Source organism: Mastigoproctus giganteus, chromosome 11, assembly GCF_048544385.1.
Source record: "Mastigoproctus giganteus isolate SK-2022 chromosome 11, ASM4854438v1, whole genome shotgun sequence".
In the NCBI taxonomy this organism is placed as follows: domain Eukaryota; kingdom Metazoa; phylum Arthropoda; class Arachnida; order Uropygi; family Thelyphonidae; genus Mastigoproctus; species Mastigoproctus giganteus.
This window is the reverse complement of record NC_143585.1, coordinates 151,459,039-151,481,247: the sequence shown is the minus strand read 5'-3', so window position 1 is coordinate 151,481,247 and position 22,209 is coordinate 151,459,039. Positions and strand designations below refer to the sequence as shown.

At 41.3% G+C, this 22,209-nt stretch overlaps 1 protein-coding gene across 2 annotated transcripts in view; it reads left to right on the top strand.

The window, feature by feature from the left end:
- Nucleotides 1–5,128: 5,128 nt before the first annotated feature.
- The window catches only part of LOC150078516 (E3 ubiquitin-protein ligase Rnf220-like), an 88,536-nt gene continuing 71,455 nt past the window's right edge, over nt 5,129–22,209 (top strand). For both annotated transcript variants that reach the window (XM_090384782.1, XM_090384781.1), the window contains exons 1-2: nt 5,129–5,734; nt 15,437–16,136. In XM_090384782.1, the coding sequence (XP_090240908.1) occupies nt 5,660–5,734; nt 15,437–16,136 (775 nt within the window). In that variant the 5' untranslated portion in view covers nt 5,129–5,659. The remainder of the gene's footprint in view (nt 5,735–15,436; nt 16,137–22,209) is intronic.

Genomic DNA, 22,209 nt, shown 5'->3' with positions numbered 1-22,209 from the left:
CTGATTAGGCCTCGTGCACACTTATAGCGATCTGGGGAATCAGCTGCTGGTTGGGAGCAACGGCACCATTATTACTGGAGGAAGTTTTCGAAGCTGGAAAAAATAAGTTTAAAAAATTTGGTTAGTTGAGGTGTAGGTTAACGGGGGTTAAACGATTTGGCGATGCTTTCAACTGATGTAACAGATGCGGGACAGACGAACGCGGGTGCAATTAGGGGTTTTTCAGTTAACAGTGAACAAAAAAGGGTGTTTTCGTAACCTTTTTTTAGTGGTGTTGTCCGCAATGAAATTGCATTTTTGTAAACCTTCGTGAATGTTATTGCATCTCGGTTTATCTTAGCTATTTCAGCAATGCACCCTCAGTTTTACCCACTAATAAGCTCCTAGCAAACTGTTTTTAAAAATATATACAAACATATCTTAATACTCAGCAGGGGAAATGGTCCCTTGCTTAGAGGTCAGTTGTCGTAATTTGCTGATGGGATTTAATAAAGATCAGTTGGTCATCAAATGTTTGTTCGTTTGGTTTTTAGGAGCATTAGCAACTAAGGCCATATTGCTCCGGGGATATATGCGGTGGTCATTCCCTGACCTTTCTGCATCCTCCATATTTGGTGGGCACGGGCTTGAACCCCGCTCTAATCAAGAAGCGTGTGCTACGCACTGCTGCTCCTGCCCACCTGGCTACGGAGGCGCCCTGGTAATCAAATCACCTCCCACCCCAACTCGTTTAATCTCATCAAATTAATGACCACCTGCCTTTTCAATCGTTGTCTGCTGGATTTGTGTTCAATGGAACACTGGAGAGGTTGGAGGATCTTCGAGACAGTTTTATTTATTCCATTTTATATCAGTTTGTAGCCTCATTTAAATCAAACGTTGAGGATGGGGGTGGGGGGTTACTAGCAGGCTGATCGAATTTTCCGTCCAAGTATTTTCAATTTGAAATGAATATTTTAAGTGCCGAGTAGGTTCCAATGTCCCTGCTGAGATATGGAGTGTTAGGAATATATAAAAAACACACCATATTTCCAAAAAATAACGGTACACTGCAATACAGATAACTGATATATGCTATTGCAACAGTCCATCTCGGCACATTGGAGTTCAGGGTTGTTTCAAGCGGTATTTCGGCCCATTCTTCCTTCAACGCATTCAATTACTGATTGTGGGCGTGTCGGCCTCACCCGAAGTCCACCTTCTAGTTCATCCCAAACGTGTTCAGTGGGGTTAAGGTTGAATCTCCGAGCAGGCCAAAGAAGCTTCTGAACGCCCACGTCTTAAAAACACGTCATTACAGGCTTTGCAGTATGACATAGTGCACTGTCATGCTGAAACAGAAAAGGGCTCCTTCTCCATACTGTTGTCGTAGTGTAGGAAGAGCGAAATTGTCCAGAGTGTACCAAATGCACTGTTCCAGAAAAGACGACCAATGATCCAAGCCCAAACCCCTAGAAACAACCCCACAACATTCTCTGGGCATCCACCAGAGCGACTCGTCGCTCCATAACACAGCTTTCAAACATTCCAGGGACCAATCACAATGTGTTGTGCAACAGGCAAGTTAGTATTAGCTATACAGTGCAAGGAAGTCACAGGCAGGTTGTTCCAGGTTGATGCTATGCACTCCGTGATATAGATCTAGACGTAGATACTGTCTAGATCTACGTGACAGAGATCCTGAGCGCCTTTTGGTTTCTTTGCTTCAATTTCTGCGCTATACTGGAACGTTTTTCCCTGCTGTAATAGCACTATGACGTTTCCATTGGGTGACTGCATCTTTGCTGCAAGGGCACGAACAGACTGATCGCTAATATGGCATCCTATGATGACTCCCCGTTGGAAGTTGCTAAGCACAATGCCTCGGCCTCAATGTATCTACTGTATTTCAGTCAGGCGTGTGCACAGTTATAGGGCATCGTCAATTTTTCCCAAATCCCGGGACACTACAGCGTACAAGGTGTGTAGTTTCAGTCTGAAGGTTTCACAAAACAATTGCTTAACTCAGAATTGAAGCAGATCACATTCTCATTGTACCTATGCATCTTAAGGCTCGCCATTTGAACATTAGGCCTTGAGATGAAGTCGTACCACCAGAACTGGCAGATGTTGCACACCTCAGATTTCCTGAGGTACTGCGGACGATAAAATAATTGGTTCAAGGAGCGCTCGAACTATTTGATGCGCGTGCGTAACTCGAAGGTCAAAGTTAAGATTCAATTTTAATTCCCATAACGTTGGGCTATTTTTTTTTATTTATTAATTTGTTAGCGCATTGGCTTCTGTGGCCATTATGCACCTCCCAAGGTTTTTTGCACTACTCTGATCCATGCCCGAGACGGGATACGAACCCGCGACCTTTGGGTTGCTAAGCAGGCACTTTACCCACCCGGCTAGCCTGGTCGGCAACTTTGCGCTATGTCTCTGAAGAAAAATCATCATACGGATAAATAAGAAGGTGCTTTGGTGCTCTGATTTCAAGCGACTCACAGAATATAACGGAATATTTATTTATCGTCAATAGAGGTCAATCCAAAATGCATGTTTGTTTTTCGTTGCATTCTCCAGTGGACTTTGATCTCTCCATTAAGTCATCAGATCGATTCCAGTTACGAAAAGTATTCACCTTTTTGCAACCGCTTTAAATTTGCAACTGCGCTGCTCAACAGGAACTCTTTCCTTGTGGGACCATCCACGCATAACTTTTCGTATTATTCTTCGCATAAGTTAAAAAATATCTGGGTTTTTTTTTTTTAATCCGACAAAGACCGTATTCTTATGAACAGCAGGGGGAATGTATCCCCTGTACCTTCACAGTTCATGTCGATCTGTATTGGCTGACAAACGTTCCTTCAATCAGTATTTTCAATGATCATCGGTAGCCAAGTCGTCTCCCCGTTGGCTTAAACAACTTTTCACACCCCAGTTCACAATGTCAAAAGCCTCTTTCGAAACGGTTTCTGAATCCCCTTTTTGGTCTTGATTTTGGAGTATGTTTAAGATGTGGAAAGAGGCTTTCCCCGAAGACAATTAGAAATGCGATCTTACTAACGTACAACCAGTTTCCTGACGAAATTATTTCAATTTCCTGGTTTACACGTTGTTGACTTTAATTATTATTATTATTATTATTATTATTAGCCATATGGTGCAAGGAAGCCTGAGGCTTATGCTGCACTAGCCAAAAAAAATTTGAGTTACCCTGAGAAAGAGAGAGAAATAGAAGGGAATCATCCTGAAAATCCATGGAACCTCCATCCCTCCAGTAACCAAGCACAAAGATCTCGGGTCACCTTTGACCCTAAGCTTAGCTTTAATCACCGTGTTGCAGATATTCACAACTAGCTCTGCCGATCCAGATGGCTTGCCAAACTCCTCCTTCATGTCACAGAATCCCAGTACACCATTCAACATATTTATCCGTTTCTTCAGCCAGTCATTACCTACGGATCTGAAATCTGGGCGTCGGCAGCAAAAAACCTCACTAAAAACCATCTCATCTGATGAGTACTGGCTTCTTCGGTGGGTGCTCTTCAAGCACAAGCTTCCACCCCTCACACATACTTCAAGAAATGACCAAACTTCTAATCTACAGAAAAGTCTCAGAACGGATCTTCACCCCCCGCTTACTCGTCACCATTAATGATAGCGAGCGAAATCAACACACCAAGTTTTTGTCAGATTTGTAGTTGGAGAATCCCCCCCCGAGGCCCTTAAGGGCCCTCCCTTGTTTACAGTCCGTGGCGTGGAGGCTCAGGAAGGGCGACAGATTCCTGCCAATGGAGATGCTCCGAAACGTCCAAGAAATGGATGCTGACTATAAGAAATTCATCGAGGACAAAGCCTACAGAAGACGTATCATCAGGGAGCAGCTCTCCTCTACAACCGAGTTTTCCTTGATTGGTTTGTTCATATTGTAAAAAAAAAAATCTCTGGGTTACAATTGCACCGAAGAACTGGATTCCGAATAGAAGAGTTCATTTCTCTTTTTGCGAGGGAGGGAGGGAGGGAGGGAGGGAAGACCTGAAGAAAATTAAAACTTTCAAATCAGCACTCATTGGAGCTCCTAATCGGAATTGAAAGAAGAGCCCGCAAGGGAATTTGAATCCTTTTTTCTGATGCCTCTGCAGTCGACGCATTTCTTACGGTATCAACGACGATTAAGGAAGGATCGCGTCTTATTTCGCTCCAGCATCCACGCGCTTTTGCTTAACCGTCTGCCGATGGCTTTTTCTCGAGAAGACAACGACGCAACCCCGAGCAACTGTCGTTTCTCGTCCTCAATGGCCGCTCTGTTTATCGAAGGGATAATAGTTTCGGGCTGTGGCGAGAGATGGCGCTAACTGTTCGAGCGCAATTACGAGCGCCGCGTGTACCTGAACGCGAGAATTTCAAAATTGTATTTAAGTTACCGCTTCGCCGATCATCACCTCACTTTCCTTCTTTCTCTCTCTCCACTAACGATTAAATGAACAAGAAGAAAAAGAAAAACACCAAACGGCGGGGTTGCGCCGGGCCCTCGCCTTCAGAACGCGGTGCCGATGCCAGGTAACCAATGGGAAGAGTCGCAGTTCCGAGAGGGTCCGGCAGCTTATCATTACAAACTGCATGCGCGCAGAACTGTCATCTCCGAGCCAATCAGAGCACCGGTCATTCCAACCCCTTGTCAATAGGGCGTTCCGCAACTTCTCGAGCACGAGAAAGTGGAACGCGCTCGAAATTAACGTCGGAAAAAAGATTTTTTTTTTTTTTTTTTCGATACCACGAAATGCGTTTTCACACTTCGCGACATTTTTTACGAGGGCAGCCGAGCGGGTCGGGTCTGCACGGGCACGAGTTGTCATCCGACTTCCTTCTGTCTCGCTTTCTTTTCCCGCTGATAAGGGCTAAAGAAACATCCCCGTCGTAAACTCACTCCTTGTACCACTTCGCTTTTAACTGGGGTCAGCACTTCTCCCGCAAGTTCCCATCGCACTAGCGTCCCTCCAGTCGTTCCCCTCCCCCCCGTCCCCCTCCCCGTCGCCTACCCAACAGGACGGCTGGATATACGGGGTCCGGCGTCCAATAGGCGTTCAGCCGGCGGGTCGGATTAAAGCAGTCTACGGAGGGGCTTAGCCGCCGTATCGATGAACGTAATGGGATTGCGGATGTGGAAGTAGCACCTATCGCTAGCCATTCGCAGCCCGTAGAGTGCCCCCCGACTGCCGACTTGCAGCTGACAAGACATCACGCGGAGATCTCATGGTGATAAGAGAGACCGCCGCGTGCAAACCCACGGAGCAACGGAAGAAATGTAACGAGAGAGAACCCGTGTTCGTCGTCGGGCTTTTCCGACAGTTCATCCCTTCGCGTGTCGTCGTCGTCAGTCGCCACGGGTATACGGAGAGACGCGAGGTCTGCCAACGTGTCTGTGTTTATCGCGGGACAGGAAACGCGACTTACTTTACGTGGTCGTAAACAAGTTCGGGACTACATCTGCGTCCACCCGTCCGGGATCGCCATGTTGAGGGCAGCCGCAGCGTTTTAATCGCACGCGCTCGGATGTGATTTTTTGCCTTCGTCGAGAAACATTCGGGGAAGAAAATAAAGTCGACAGGGAATGGCTACGAACACGTGGGACTAAGCAAACCTCCCTCCTATCGAAGACTCGATTCCCGCAATGGCAAGCCACAGCGACAGGTTCAGACCCAGAACGGGATTAATTCCATCCACTTTCAAGTTTCCAGGATTCCAGGTAGGTTCCTCACGACTTTTACCTTTCTAACTCGCGCTCTGCAGATAAAAAGCGAACGCAATACCCGAAGGAAACTCTTTTGCTTTATTGAACAAATCTCGGATCCCCCACTCCCGACTCGACATTAATTTCCTCCCCCCTCCCCCACGGAGCAGTTCCTGCACTGCATAAATGGCTGACCACGTTCTTCTGAAGCTTGTTGTTACCCCCCCCCCCACCATTCGTTAGATTTAATTAACTCGGACGGGATATTTCTTCCGGAATCGGTGCTCCTTGACCTCTCCGCTGACATGTGGTCTCGCCAAAAGCTATTACTGAAAAATAGGAATAAAACTCGTCAGCTTTGTCAAGCACCCAATAAAATTTCTCCTACAAGACAATCATCGTTTGATGACACTTGCAGCCCAAACTGGAACTATTCTTCTTCTTTTTTTCTATTCTTTTTTGATAATAATAATAAAAGAAAAAAAAAAAAACAGTCCGCGTGCACTAATAAAAACAGAAGTTCTGAGTCTCATTAACGTCCGCATTCGCCACTCTTCCCCTCAATTCGAAGGGAGCCAATGAAGGTTCGCTGTTTAGCGAGGGCCCACAATTAAATATTGTCCAACACACATTCCTTTAACAGGCGGTCACAAACACTCCTTAATTGTTTCGTTAAATGAAAACGGATTTAATTTCTCCCACTCTGTCATTTTTAGATCAAAAGTTTTTAGATCGAGTTCGGTGTGAAACACGCGCCTCGAGACGTTTTTTTCTTTTTTTTCTTTTTTAATTTCTTTTGTTTTTTTTCCCCTCGCTGCGTATCAATACCACAACTGCCAACAACTTGAGTCTTCTTCCAGAGAAATTCTTGGCAGTCTCGATATTCGGCAAACTAAAGAAAGATGAAAGACTTGTAAGAAATGGTAAGCGAGTCCATCGTCAACAAAATCGCGTGTTCCTCTGTCACATGACTAAAACTTCGAAAACTTTTTGGCTAATGATGTCACACGCCATCGATAAAAAAAAAAAACTATCTCGAGGAATATAATATTACTGCGCATTAGTACCTCGTGGAATCCTTAAAATTACCAAACATCATCAAAGAGAAAAAAATAAAAATCCACGCCTTAAATGATTACAGAAATGTGCAAAAATTACTGTTTCTTGAGTAAACCTCGGCCAAATCTTAACGAAAAAACGGACTACGCAGTTTTATTCTTAAACCAGAATGATTATTGCAAGAAAGACGAATCAAGCTTATTCTTAGACTTTTCCTTCTGTTCTCAATATTCTGAGGGGTAACGGCATCGGAAACTGTTTATAAACCAATTTCAACAATAAACTGTGGAATAATCTTAGCGGACTAATTACCACCCCTTCCCCGACCGCCCCTGAACTGTTTGCAACATCCGTAAATTCTAACCTCGTCTGTTTGTTTCGTTTGTAATTGGTCGTAGTGATGAGCGCTTAATTATGATTAATGACTAGAGAGAGAGCTGATGCTTTACAGTAGAGAAAGCGCAACAATAACAGAATGAACATCGCTAGAGATACAATGAACACAATCACTGCTTCCTGTTAATTAAATTAACGCAACGGCCAAGCAAAATTCCTTTGAATTTGCCCTTCCCTTCGAGTCTTTCTTTGCTGTATTCTAGAAATAGCGTGTGTCAACACTTTTCGTGGGTTGTCGCCCTCTAAGAGACGTCAAGATGAAGAGGTGTTGCGAATGTGTGTTTGAGAAAACCGCAGGTTGTTAGGAAAAGCAATCCTCTCCCACCCATTGATAACGGAATCCTTTTCCAAAATTCTGTTCACGTGATCGCGGTTTCTATGGGGTTGAACTACTGTATTTCTTAAGCTGAGACAGAAGTGTCATGGTTCCCAACTCCTTTCTGCCAGGCACTATTTATACACCTCTCCCTTATTTTTTTCCTGAATAAAACTAGTTTAAGAAATTTACCATGTTTCCATTGGGTATTGGTGAACACGTTAATCTACAAATTGCTATTCCATATTTTATTTAAACCAATTTCGACGAAAAACCTCAAGACATTCGTGGGTGCCACAGACTTAATCAATATGTTTATATCATAACTACAGAAGACCAGAAATTAGAAATGGGTTAGAGACCTCCAATTATCAATGTGACAAATCAAACGTCCCCTTGGTGGCGATAGCACACGCTTAGGAATTACAGTTCTGTGAAAGCTGGGGCACTAAAAAAAAAAAGATCTGCATCTTTTTCCATGGAGAATTCTTGAAGACTTTTCTAAAGAATAAGCCCGAAATTTAGAGAGAATTTCCGAGTCTAAATTTTAGGTTGAACTCCGCAATACGATTTAAATAAATTCGTTTTTATTCTACAACAGCAGCGGATAATTTTAATACTTTCTGAAATGCAATGGAAGAGCGGATAATTCCAGTTTGCCCACCACCTTTCCCCGAAAAATCAACCCTCCCATTGCAAGAGGGATTTTTCTTGTTTGAAGTAGAGATTCGCCATGACACTGACCAAAGGATTGTTCATTGAGACAAAGAAGACCCGGCGAGTCAGCTGCAGGTGTTCGGTTGCAGTGCAAACAGTGGCTGGAATTCAGTTCTTTGGGAGTAATGCGAGCTGATTTCCTCTTATAAACTTGTCCTAACCCGAACTCCCGAGTGGATTTGTAACACACAATGCTTCCGTCATTTTGCAAACACCCACAGGACGACTTCCCTCCCAAGCCTTGGGAGGGAAGTCGTCTTCTTGAGGCTCATCAGCTAATCCGTCAGACTGCAGCAAGTTCGGTCCCAGACGAATGCGCCTCTCCCAATTTTCCGAACCTACTACCTACGAAAAAGGGCACCTTTTGTATGGCGGCCACTCGCGCGTGTGATATATCTTTAGATGTTTTGCATCACAATAAGACCCGAGATGTCATTATAAAAGCTGCTCACTCGGAGCGAAGTGCATTCAATTCATTTGAAGTCCACTAGCGTTCCACCCCTCTTCTAAAAAGTCAACAAAACAAATGTTTTAAGCAAAGTAATTCAAACAATCTAAAGTTTATCTGCAGAAGGCAAAGACACGTTCGCGCTACACTGAGTTCCCCCAAGAGGGGCGCGCTTTGTTTCGAAATGTACATTTTTTCTTTTTTTAACGGTGACCCAGTACGCCTAAACAGATCGGCTGAAATGCAAAGCAACTACAATGGGAACTATCATGCAAATAGAATCGTTTAGAAAGTTTCATCAACCCACTTGGCGAGACAAGGATTCCCGGTTTGGTCTCTGCCATTGAAAACTAACTCCGATTACGCGTGACATATGTGCGTCACCCCCAGGCTATTTCTATAGCTTATTACCAGACTAACTTCGCTCCACTTCAGCAACATCCTTTCCGGAGTAAAATTTTCGTATAGGATTCTGATTTGTAAGAGCTAAAAAGAAAAATATAAGATCCTTTTGCTTACCCTACTGTCCCTTCCTTCGGGACCTCGCACTAGTCTGAAACGGGAAATCTGGTAGCCTAGGCTTTGCCCAAAGTAAGGAAATCTCTTCGGATTTTAAGCGATAAATTCGTATAAAATCAAAAAATCTGCAGCAATGGAGCAGCCATATCGGAGACGATTAAATAATGTAACTCTGGTTGCTGACAACCCGTTTGCTAGTGTTCCTACATTAGCCTACTGCCAGCGGAAATTCATGTGCTCAATTCCAGTTGTGAAGCTTTTCCAATGAATGTTTTGGTCGGTCCACCAAAGGTTGTGTCAAGTTGGTTTCATAACTTCTGCTATCGCACATCTGCAGGTAGCACACGGCTTACCTGCAGATGAGGGACTCGCAGTTTTTTCTGAAGGAGAGTATCAGCCAAAGATGCATTTTCTGGGGACCATTTGGTGAAGTTTTCCCCCAAGTTGTCCTCTAATTAACTGATTAATTCAAGACGACCCAGTAGCACATTTTCACGACGCAGAGAGGGTAAAACAGTGAGTGAAATATCACATGAAATATACAGAAAATAATCAATACAAGAAAATCATGGAAACCAGAAACCACAGCCGATGATGTATCCCGAATGCTTCCTGTTTCTCACATCCATCAAAGAGTTCCCATAATTTTACTTGAGTTGCTGTTCAGCTTGTCCTAAAATACAAAAAGATGTTCGATCTGTCCTGACCTGAAACCCACTGAAAAATTGAAGTTGACCAGCAGGTGAAGAGCAAGAATTTGAAGAGCGAATGATAGTTGAGGCGCTATCAGTGAACACGTTGCTGCAAAGCAGGACTTAATCTTTCCCATGCATAAAATACATCTCTCTCTCTCTCTCTCTCTCTCTATCATGCTAAATGCGGAGTTAGGGGCTTGGCCTCTTCGAGCTCTGTGTGTTTTATAGCGCACTGGCGACTTAGACCATGATGCGTCAAGTCCATTTATGGAGTCATAACGGATGTACTAACTTGGTATGGTATTGTTCTCTGAATCTTCCCCAATAAAGAAATTAACCTTTTGTTTCGTACAGATGTGCAATTCTTCTCAGCAACGATTCTGTCATATTATTCCCAAAAGAAACAACAGTTTCGATTGGGAATGGTATGACACAATGTGTGGTAAAATGTTTCCAATCTTAATGAATAATTTATTATCTATGATTCGGCTACCCAGATGCTGTTCCTCCACCCCTTTCTTTTCTTTCTACACCTGTGGTGTTTATTTTTCTGATTTTAAATATTCTGAATCTCAATAATGGAACAACAAAACGACGTCGATCACGTGATACGAAATGGGTGTGGATATTTTTGCCATTTTTCAAAAAATAAAGTATTTCGTGAAATTTTAAAACAGATACTAGATTAAGTATTGTGCTGACAAAGCTAGTTCTCGGTAAGCATAACACGTAATGCACCTACTGAACGCATTCTTTCTATGGCGAATAAAAAAAAAATAATAATAACTCAGTTAAATTGGAAATGGTGAAGAGCTATAACTTGTATAATCAAGGAAGTGGGTTAATTATTAATTATCTCTTCTGGCGTTGTCTGCAGGAAATAGTCCATAATAAACTGATGCTCCATGGGCTGCCTGAAAACTAACCACAAACAGTCCCATCAAAGATAAGCAGCTTAAATCCGAGATTTCAACAATGGCTAAGATTTCCCAATTTGAAAATCAAGATGAGAGGCTTTTGACAGATTTTTAAACCAAAATGCTATTATCACAGAAATTCCTCCAAGGCAGATGCAAGTATGACGGTCAGGCCAATGTCAATCAGCTGTTGAATGCGTTCCCCCCAAGGGGACTGATCATTTCACAAAATTCTATTATCATTCAGACTTTGAAGGTTTTTTCGCCACAAGGAAACCGAAAATCCAAAACGCAGAATATGTTTGAAGAAGATGATAAAAACACTAAATGTAACACACTTTATAATTTGTTTATAAAAATTAGTATCAATTTTATTGGTTGAGTTATTTTATTTAAACAAGAATTTTTAGACAAAGATGCACGAATTGTTGATCTTAACCGGAGTGCTCTATCCCTCCCCCATCCCACCCAAACAATGGGTGACGTTTCTAAGACGGGCACATCCACGGGGTAAATAGAGCCTCCCCTCCAAGAACATTTTGTTGTATAATATATAACTACTGCATACTCCCACGTGTTGACGCTTGTAAAATTACCAATGTGAAACCTACGAATCCCCTTCAATCAGGGTTCCTAAAGTGTAAACCCTTGTAGGGCGCACTTGAGTTTTCCTTTTGGGAGGGGGATTAGAGTGGCGCGTTATTTTATGGAGAATTTTTTTTTTGTTAACGAAATATGGAAAATCATCCCACTGATCAAGATATGGAGAGTATTTTCCATCTTCCTTTGTTCAGGAAGATGGGGAGAAAAGTATAAAATTTTGGGAACTTTTTAATTATTACTCACCCCTAATATTGGCAAATATGCTTGCACCACCTTTATTCAAATGTAACGTCTCTACAGAATAAATTCCTTCTGTATAAGCGCGGTTCACACAAATAAACATTTTTGTCCGAAAATCTTTGCAGGGGTCTATCAAGTCTTGAGTTATCCCAAGCCTATCAGCATATAGTCCCCCCTCCCCTATCGTGCCTGGACACACACACTCTGACCTAATTAGCAGCATGGTCCTTTAATTATCCAACAAATCGTCAGTGCGTGTGTGCTAAGCATTAGTACCCCCCACATCGATACTAATGCTCCTTCTACTCCCCAACCCTACCTTAAAATCTGATAATCTGTGGAATCTCCTAATAAAATTAAATCCTCTTGATACACAGCAATATGCACTGGACTATTCTGTTGCGAGCCCCGAATCGGGAGTGCATCAGCTGGTAGGCCACAGTTCAATTCGGTTCCTTTCGGGTCCTCAGTAATCTGGTAATTTCATGACGTACTTTACTGTTCCGAATTTTAAAAAAGACAAAGGTTTCCCCGAAATGTTAAGATAATCTCACTGATTACAGATTCGAGCACATTCGTAAATTAAGCGTAGGTTCCGAAGGTGAGAACCCATATAAAATTGTATAACGTTTGCACGGGAGAAATTTTCATTTTTTATGTTTGTATTGACTAAATTTTACAGTAAAACATTTGGAATTCTGTTTTTATTGCCCGAAATGATGTTCCGAATGTTAATATTTTACAATTCAAGCACTGACTTTAATGTGAAGTCAGTGTCTGGAAGAAAAATTTGGGCAAAAAGGTTTTTTGTCGATGGGCGTCTTTTAACGCCCTTTAAGAAGAAGGCAATTTGCACCAATTTTACTTTCATTTGTGACTTCATATAAACCAAGTCTTCAGATTTCTGTGGGTATATGATAATGAAAAAAAAGCACTTGACAGCACCGAATCCCTGGACAAATTCCATGAAGAAACTGCCATTATCAGCTGAATCCAATATCCAAACTCCACAATGAAACATTTTGCAAATTGACCCAAAGTGGAGCCTGCAATGCAATTTTGCTTAAAATTAACAGTTATAATTTTATTTTACGACGAAAGGTCTACTTTTTGCGAAGACTTGACTAGAGGAAGGGGACGTTCTTAACACGAAACAAGGCTTACTTTAATTACAGCTTTTTTCTTTCTTCTCATGACTATCCGCTGTCCAAACCAGTTCATGTCCACACAGGTGAAGAGAGGATTTCCGTAGGTGGTCGCCGTAACAATTAACTCGTAGGTAGGAGATAAGACTCCCAGTTTACAGCACGCCTTCGCTCCCACCCCCACGTATCCTCCCGCGCTGACCTTGAATGCACACAACGTGATGTTATCAGTACAGAGTCACCAGCAGGAAGGCACAAGGAAAGGTGCTCGAACAACAAGAACAGCCACACAAAATAGGACTGTCTGAAAAGACTGCCATATAAACATGCATCTTATTGATCCACATCTCATTTCACTCGTAAAGGCAATCGCTACTGAATTTTTGTTCGCCAAAATGCTTTACAACTTCTGTTACACCACACTACATGGATTACCAAGGGATAAATCTACAAACAGTTTCCCATGGATTTGGAGACCTCTAGGAGACCTTTTATCTTTATTGCATGCTTCTAGGAGGAGGGCAGACAGCAGTAATACAGCGGCTTTACCATAATCAATCAATAAACAAAACTGCAACTTTTTACCTAGCAGTTTATACCTAACAAAAGAAATGCGTATTTCACAATGGATTTATTTAATTCACGGCATTAACACGTGTAGAATGACAATTCACCTTGGTTCTTTCCTCCTCTTGATTTATGACGACCATAAGCAAATAAATGTCAACCCTCAAGTTATTCAACGCAATCCTGTGTCTTCTAGCTTTGTATGATTTTGTCTTGTGACGTTTTGCTTTTGATGATGCAATCAAGCTCGGTGGGTCCAGTATCTTTTATTGGTTTCCCATTTTAGAACAAGTCACAAATCCGTCTCACACCAGATCAATGCTCTCCCGCTTGGAGTGGTACACCTACAACCTCTCTTGTTGTTGTTATTTGGTTTTTAGGAGCATTAGCAACTAAGGCCATATTGCTCCGGACAACGTCTCTTGAATTTCTAGACACTGTCCACAAGAGAACAGTCAGATTAACAATGTTCCATCTCTTACAAAGTCACTATTCTCTGTGCAGGCAAATCGACCATAGCACACACGCAATTTAAAGTGACTGAGGCCATTTCTGGCGCCACTGATGGGATTCGAACTCGGGTCTTTTCCACCAGTTATGGGGGGCGGAGATTATATAAACTGTGCCATTTACGAGGGCTTGCAGAGCTATTGTGGCCTTCTATACCGATGTTTCTGAGAGTTGGTTTTTTCTTCCCGGAACTATGTAAATAAAGCATTCTCTCTAGTTCTGAAAGATCATTTTGACCACTTGGCTAGCATCAAAATTTAATTTTAAGGCAGCTCTTTTGAAAGTTGCGTATATTATTATATTTACAGCACAATAGATGTATTAACAGAAGTTGTCATAACAACTACTAGTTATAAAACGGTGACATTAGCAGCTTCAAATCAAAATATTTGATTCAAATCAAAAGAATCGTTATGTGAATGAGTTCCAAGCCTCTTCTGGAAGCCTCCTCAACGTTTAAATCCCAAAGCCATTTCTTTCTCGCACATACAGTACTCGTCGAAATACACTGCAAGAAGTAGTAACAGGCAGAAAGAAGAGAAAAATACGCGATTATCGAATAAATTAGTGATGCCACACTAGTAAGTGATCGCGAATACAAACAAAAAGTACTCATCCATTTATTATACACGGAATAATGGACAAGTACTTTCTCTTTCTTTGGATATGCAAAATTCAGAAGCCAATACTTGTCCGTAGACACAAATTCTAAAGTGGCGGATATCACATTTTTTGCACAGCCACGGGGGTCGCGTTATAAAAAGGTTGCCAAAAAGATTTGTTGGAAGGAGTGCAGAGAAGGGTATTCTTATCAAGAAAGACTCGACTTCTAAAAACTGCAACGCCTGGATAGTAGGCACCTGCGCGGATACCTAATTAGGTGTTTTTTAAGGCTTTAAACGATTGAGAAAAATAAATGCTTATGGCATCCTTGGTGTTTCTCAGATGACGCACTCAAGGGGCCAAATTTAAATCGAAAAAGGCAAATTATTAGAAGGGAAATGGCAAAGTATTTCTGGATGATACTGTATAAGTTTTCTTCTTTGCATCATTTTGCCGTTCTGTGGCAGTTTCCTCCCTTTTATTTATTTATTTATTTTTAGCTTCCATGACTAGGGTATTGTTAGCGGCGGCTCAAACTTTAAAAGCTAAGAATTAATCTTTTCCAATACAGCTCTGAATTGACGCAATATAATTCATCCAACCATATCTTTTAATTATGAATCACAATCCGCGTTATAGGGATTTTTAATATTAAAAAACCCCAAGTGCTGTAGCAAATCCTTCTTGTGAGAAACTGTATTATAGAACGGTTAGTGTGACTCTATGTGGATCCCCTAATTATTAGAAATTGGTTTCATAATAAACACAAAGAGAGGGTAAAACTGCTCTCTGATGGTCCTTACCATCAGAGAGCAGTTTTCAGCTGGCCCAATTGACAGAAATGATTCTCTGACTTGCACCCCACCGCGAAATGGGGAGGGTGCAGGGCAGAAACTGAAAAAATTCTGCTTTTAATAACGGATTAATAGTTTTATGTGTTTTTTTAGAGATTTTATATACTCTTCATTTATTTCTTCCTCAGGGTCTCTGCGTCAGCGGCTTGGAGAACTCCCCTTATCTCTCCAGCAGTATGACCTCCCCTGCAGTGATGGTGCTCACCTCCAACGCTGGTGACGTGGCCACAAATGCTCTCCACGTTCAGGGTCAACCGTCGTTTCCTGCTTCTCGGCAAAGACTGGATAAGGACGCTACCTCTCAACTGCACGTACCCTTCACAACTCCCTCTTTTCCCGTCAGGCCGCTGTTTGGGCAGACCGATCCGTATACTTCAATACCCGCTCACCTCCTGCCTCTGCACCACTCTCTGCTAGCTTCGCACAATTTAAGTCGCAGTTATCTGACCGCAGCAGCAGGGGGCGCTTTTCGTCCTTTAGGACTTGCCGAAGACCGCAATGGCTTTCATGGATCCGCTTTTCTTCCAGCGAAATGCGCGAAACTGGATCAGTCGCAGAACGACCTTTCTCCTCATCATCTTATCATACCCTCTTGTTATCAGACAAATGACAATTCCAACTTCCAAAGCCCTTCGAACAGCCACACTTCAAGTGGCTCAATCCACACGGTAAGCTCAGGAATTGGATCTTTTCTGGACTTGAAAGACGAAGATCCAAGAGACAGTGACTCACTCGCCGATGGTCCTGACCGTCTGTCAGTAACACCCGTTTCGGAAGGGTCAAGGTCAATAGGCAGATCAACTCCTGAAGAAAGGTTCACCCCAAAGAGTGAGTACACCTGCCAATTTTATTACTGATCGAATTGATTCCATTTTAATCTCTAATTAGAATAATTACTATTTCTAAACACAGAAAACCTAATGGCTTATATGAGTTTTCGCAATTAACTTGCATAAATAATCCTTATACTGTTTGGTATTCTGAAATTAGAGAACTGGTGAAAATTTCGCAACACTTAAAAAACAGAAAAGTCCATCATAATTGTCCTCATATATACTTACTTTTTTCGATTTGGCTTTCTTTAAGAGCTACAAGAAAACTATATTGGAAAATTTATGGAATAAGCACTTCACGAAATTCAGTTATATTCTATGAATCTTCTATTAAGAAAACATCTTAACTTATGTTAAAAGAGCAATGTTTTAGATCAAGATTTCCCAAGCGGCTGGGGACCGGTTTTTTACTTTATGTTTGTTTTAGAAGAAACCAAGGACAACAAGGATCTAGTTTCACACCGCATATGTCGTTGCCAGATTCATGAATGTTGCGAGATAATACTAAGATCATGATTATTTGTATATTTTCTAAGGGTCCGGTGTGAACCACACTGGGAAACGCTGCTTTAGATGATGAGGATCGTCTAAGAGATCGCTTATCCTCAATTTGGTCATTAAAAGTAGTTTTGAAATAAAAAAAAATGAATAAAAACTTACAAAACAGCATTTATTTTAATTAGTAGGGTTTCGGTCAGAAAAATTTACTAGTTAAATGGTTAAAATGACCCTCAAGTCACGTGCGCTGACTGATAATGAACTACGTTAGCCCTGCTACTAAATGAGCAGTGTTTCGTCGCATAAATGGGAAATCATTAAAATTTTCTGGTCGTACAACAGAGGCTTGAGGAAAGCATCACAATTTATCATGGTTCTGACCACCGCCTTGAAGCATCATTTCGCTGTCGCCTAATCAATCAATCAGCGAGTGAGAAAGTGGGGAATGGATGGGGAAAGCATCCCGATAATTGCTACAAATGCCTCAGTCTAGATGCGGACCGGGCGATCACAGGTCACTATTTGGAGATATGCCAGATCCGTACTTGATCTGCAGCCAGAAATGTTGGAGAGCATCTAACCAACGGAACACCACCCAATAACCGTTTGACCACTCTGCCAATTGAAGGAAATATGTCTTTGTGGTTTCCAGCACTTTACAACATTATTCAGCGATAAATGTAGAAGGAGATGGGATAGGGGAACATATCAGATCAGGAATGAAACGTTTTGACCTATGACTTCCGTTACTAAGAGACCCATTAGGGCATAACAACGCGTTGCGTAGCTGTTTTATCCGAGTCTGAATGACCTTTAAATGAAGTGAATAGTACAAGTAATGCAGAACACGTAATTGAACGACGCATTAAAGATTAAAGTATACTTAAGATGAACTTCATAAGGAATAGTTAAATAGGCAAAAGGCACCTTGGTCCACTACTAAGCCGTAGTAGCGTGTCTTTCTGTTTTGTTAGGGAAAATACATTGGCAAAAATGTATTTTCCCCAACTAAAATAAAATCTTGAGCACACGACTTTCCTTATTTTCGGAAATTTAAGGCAACTTCGCCACAATGTAATCCCGATAATCCGAGCCTCAGACTGCCGTTACACCGAATTTCTTCTAATCTGTGACGCCAGAATGTAAACTGCCCATTTGATGAAATGGTCCCGATGATCACAGCAGAATGAACTTCATATTTACCAAGGGAAAGCCCAAGCAAAATGAATTGCCACAGTTCATCCTCTTCTTCAGATTTTGAAGAAGATTTAAAAAGGTTTTAGTTTCTGGTTAGGTTTCAGTACAGTTCGAAAAATGGTGATCGATGTGTCTGACGCCATTTGGCATAAGAGGGACCCACTGCAATGCCAGAACCAAGGAAAGAGCTTTGGAAAAAGTCAGCAGCTAAATGCAAGGAACTATGGAATTTCAAAAAACCGCACTGCAGCCATAGACGGAAAACATTTAAATATTTAGTGCCTAATTAATGCAGACTCAACCTTTTACAATTTTAGGAGTGCATATTCTACTGTGCTGTTAGCACTTGCAAATCATGAATATAAATGTACTGCAACTGATGTAGATTCATATAGCAGAAATAGTGATGGAAGTGTTTTTTCAAACTCAAACTTTGGTCAAAAAAAAAAAAAAAAAAAAACTCCAGTCCAATCAACTCGATGTTCCTGCTGCGACTCCCTGTTTCAAAATGGTGAGCCACGGCCACGTGTTGTCGTAGGAGATGAAGCAATTCCATAAAAAAAAAAAACGTACTTCCTTTGGCCAACATAATTCAAGAGGAGATGAGGCTAAGAAAATGTTCAATTATCGATTGTCCAGAGCTAGACGAGTTGAATTCCCAAAATGCTTTTGGGAATTCAACCGCTCGATGGAGAGTATTTCGTAGGCCTTTAGAGATACAGCCTCAAACAGCTGACAAAGTGGTGCCTGCTGCCTTCACAGTATGTTATGCAAGAAAGTGAAATGCTTGGCGAAATAGAACCTTTACCATCTAATGCCGCCCTACAGAATTTAGGTTTCCTTCAAAGAAATGCTACACGTGAAGCTTTCCAAGCTCGAGACGCATTTAAAGACTGTTTTGTATCTCCTGCTAGTTCAGTACCATGGCAGCAATGAACAGTTTGTCGTGGAAGTATACAAAAACCATGTACCTAGATTATTTTTTTCATTTAAACAACCCTAAATTCACAATAATTTCCTATTATAGTACAAGAAAATATACATATGTATGTTATTTACACTTACTCGTAGATGTTTATTAACTAATTATAATCATACAGATGTATATAGCCAATATAAAAATAAACTCTTAAATTTATGTCATTTTAAAATCTCTTCCTATTTTTTGCTGTTAATCTGAGTAATTTGGTGATTTAATATTAAATAGCACCTCGTGCAATCTCACTTTTTCTATCAGCATTTCTTCCATTTTCCTCTGCTCACGCTATCACACCTCACGAAATTTCTGTTCGAACAGAAAATGTGAGCTCCTCAAAACGTGAGTCGGCCTGCAATATCACGTGAATTACAGTGAATTCCAACAAAATTTGACGTTCGACATGTTTCCGTGTGAGCTGACGTGATGTGATAATAGTGTGTTTCTACCTTTAGGTGCTGTTTCTTGTATTCTTTCCATCTCGTGAAATCCTCTGACAGTGTTGTCGTCCAGGAGTATAAACAGAAATTTATTTAAATAAAACTTTTCTGTGGAGTTAATTATTTTCATTTAATAAAATCGCTTCAATATCATTTTGGAAGCCTAATTCACTTCAGAAAACAAAAAAAAATTTTTTTTTGCAGTTATTGTTGAAAAGCAATCTTTGAAAAATAACAGTTCAAGCAAGGCATTAATTCAATTATGTATGACTTTTAAAAGTTGTTCATGCAGATTTTAGTATTTTTATCATTCCATAGTGGGACCCCAACATTGCCCGTCCATTTTCCCGAGAAGGCAGCCGGGTATAGGAAGAGATAGATATAGTCTCTGGCGGGGACGAATCCTGGTCTGCACCTGAGCTTTTCAGGGAGGGCCCCAGGACCCAAAAAAAAAATAATAATAATAAATAAAAAAACACATCTGCAAGGTGAAAAGAGAGTGGAGGAGACAGTGAAGTTAGGGAGGGGCAGATGAAGATAAGGAAGATGGATGATAGGAAAACTGTCCACCTGAAATAAGAAGTTGGGGGGACTGTCCAGATGTCAGGATGGGCTCCTTCGACCCCTGTGGAGGGGCCCATCCTCCACACGGGGGGCTGTCAGGGGGCTGTCGAGAACAGTAAAAGTTCTGTGGTGGTAAAGTGCACAAGATGAAACGTTTTGGTGGGGAGGTGGGAGAAGGGATATGGAATTGATTGGGGGAGAAGTCATAAGACCAGGACGCACTATGTGGGGGATGAGATTGCACTGTGGGTGCACAGTGGCTCTTTGTATGATATCCTAACATCGGACAGACCAGCTGGAGCCGGTGTCAGCAGTTACCACGCCAGAGGGAAGAAGCATGACGTCAGCATGGCAGGGGGGACTCCTAATGGGTTTCCCCCACTTTGACGGGATTGTTTAGGTTACGCGCCAAGGTAGTTATGGCACTGAGGTATTACTATATTGCTTGTAATTATGTAGCAGATTTGTCAGTAGCTTTAAAAACTAATTTTGAGAAGGTAAAAAAAAAAAAAAAAAAAAAACAGAAAAAGAAAAACATGCAACCTTTACTCGAGATTGACTAATTCGGTCACGGTGCGAAAATGCACTTTCTTCAGTAAATTAGTAGTACTGGTAGGTGACCAATCACAGAAGAATACAACAAAACGATTAGCCTTCTAACTATTCTAATCCACTCAAAGCACATAAGATGTGTATATAAAGAAAGACAATCCGGAATAAACTGCGGGGAGTTTTGAAAAGACACTGGAAAAGCACTCAAGAAACTGGTTCCATTGTTAAGAGAAATGGACCCAAGGAGAGGACATAACACCGTAAGGCAACTGAATGCTGCATCCATCATCGTTCATTATCTGAGAAGAAAGCTGAAATTGTTGTAACTTCTGATGGGATGATCAACTATGACGAAAGTGGATTTCCGTTTCAAGACTGGGGGAGCTCCAGTAAATTGGATTCAGAACTCATCCAAAGCCACTACAAACTGCACAAAACAAAACAACCGCAATGGGCGTGGAGCAGTGAGTGATGAAGAAAGCTCATTTTTTGGGAAAAAGGTTATAAAACAGTGCTTATTTGAAAAGAACAAACCTCAAATTCATCGCTCAGTATCCGAAAGTTCTTGCAAAGCAGGCTATCAAAATTGTGTTCTCTATCTTCATCCGTGAGGCTGTCAGCCTTCATCTTGTAAAAGATTGTTCAGATTGTTAAACATTAATGACGAAGAAAACCACAGAAAGATTGCAATAGGCTAATCCATGAATGATTCTCTTCATATGATAATAGGAAGAGAATTGATAATTAATATCAGATTTTATACACATGCAGCGCTACTGCAAACCGAGCTGGCACCAGAAATGAGCAATCTGAACCGATTGAACAATCACCCTGTTCTTCTGACCTTACACCAGTCACCTGTTTGTACCGAAACTGAGAGGGAGGGATGAACTTCGATGCATATGACTTTTCATACTGAAAATCGTATTTTAGTCTCAACTGTGTTCAGTTTGGTATTCGTCTCGAAGCTATTTAAGATATAATTTAAATAAAAATAATTTCCCCCAACTAAAATAAAGAATCACCATTAACAGTTATACAAACTTGATTCACGATCATTCGTTTGTGGGAGGAAATGTGGCTTGTTCCCGCAGGCCGAAGGCATTTTTTACAAAGCCCCCCCACCACGGGGATTGTAGTCTCCTTCCACCTGAAAATGAGACTAGAATTCCTGCAATTTACCGACTCTTAATGGCCACAGCATTTAGCTTGAAGCTACAACAAAAGCGGTGTCTAAAAATTGCCCAAAAAAAGATATTTTCGATATTTATTTTTAGATATTTATTGGCAATAAATATCTAAAAAGGAAGTCTTGAAATAGTTCACATTGATGGATTTGAAGTGATCTATCTGATGGTAAGATATGGAAACTTTGATTTATGAGTCAAAAATAAATAAATAAGCACAGCAATGCTTCACGTTCAGCACACTATCACGCATGCGATGTACTCATGAAAAAAAAAAACCCCTATTTTTTAGGGGTAATGGCGGACATTAATAATAACCGGACTCGCGTCCTTTTGTTATGCAAGCTAAAGAGAAACCGAAGCTAATATTGAGGGATTACTGAAGGTTTTCCAAAATGGGCACAGATGTGTGGTGTTACTGTCAAGAGTTTCTTCGGTACTGCACTCCACAAAAAGGCTGAATATCCCTTTCAAGATGGTAGTACAGGACGACTACAATTGGTTCATTCCGGAAGGGCAAACAGAATGATTTTCAGAAAGTCGACCTTGCAGCTAATGGAAGGCATTCCTTGGAAAGGAAAAAGTTCAGTATGTCACCACCAGGAAATGATAAATCTTCCCCTCTGGACCAGGGTAAATTTGCACCCATCAGGG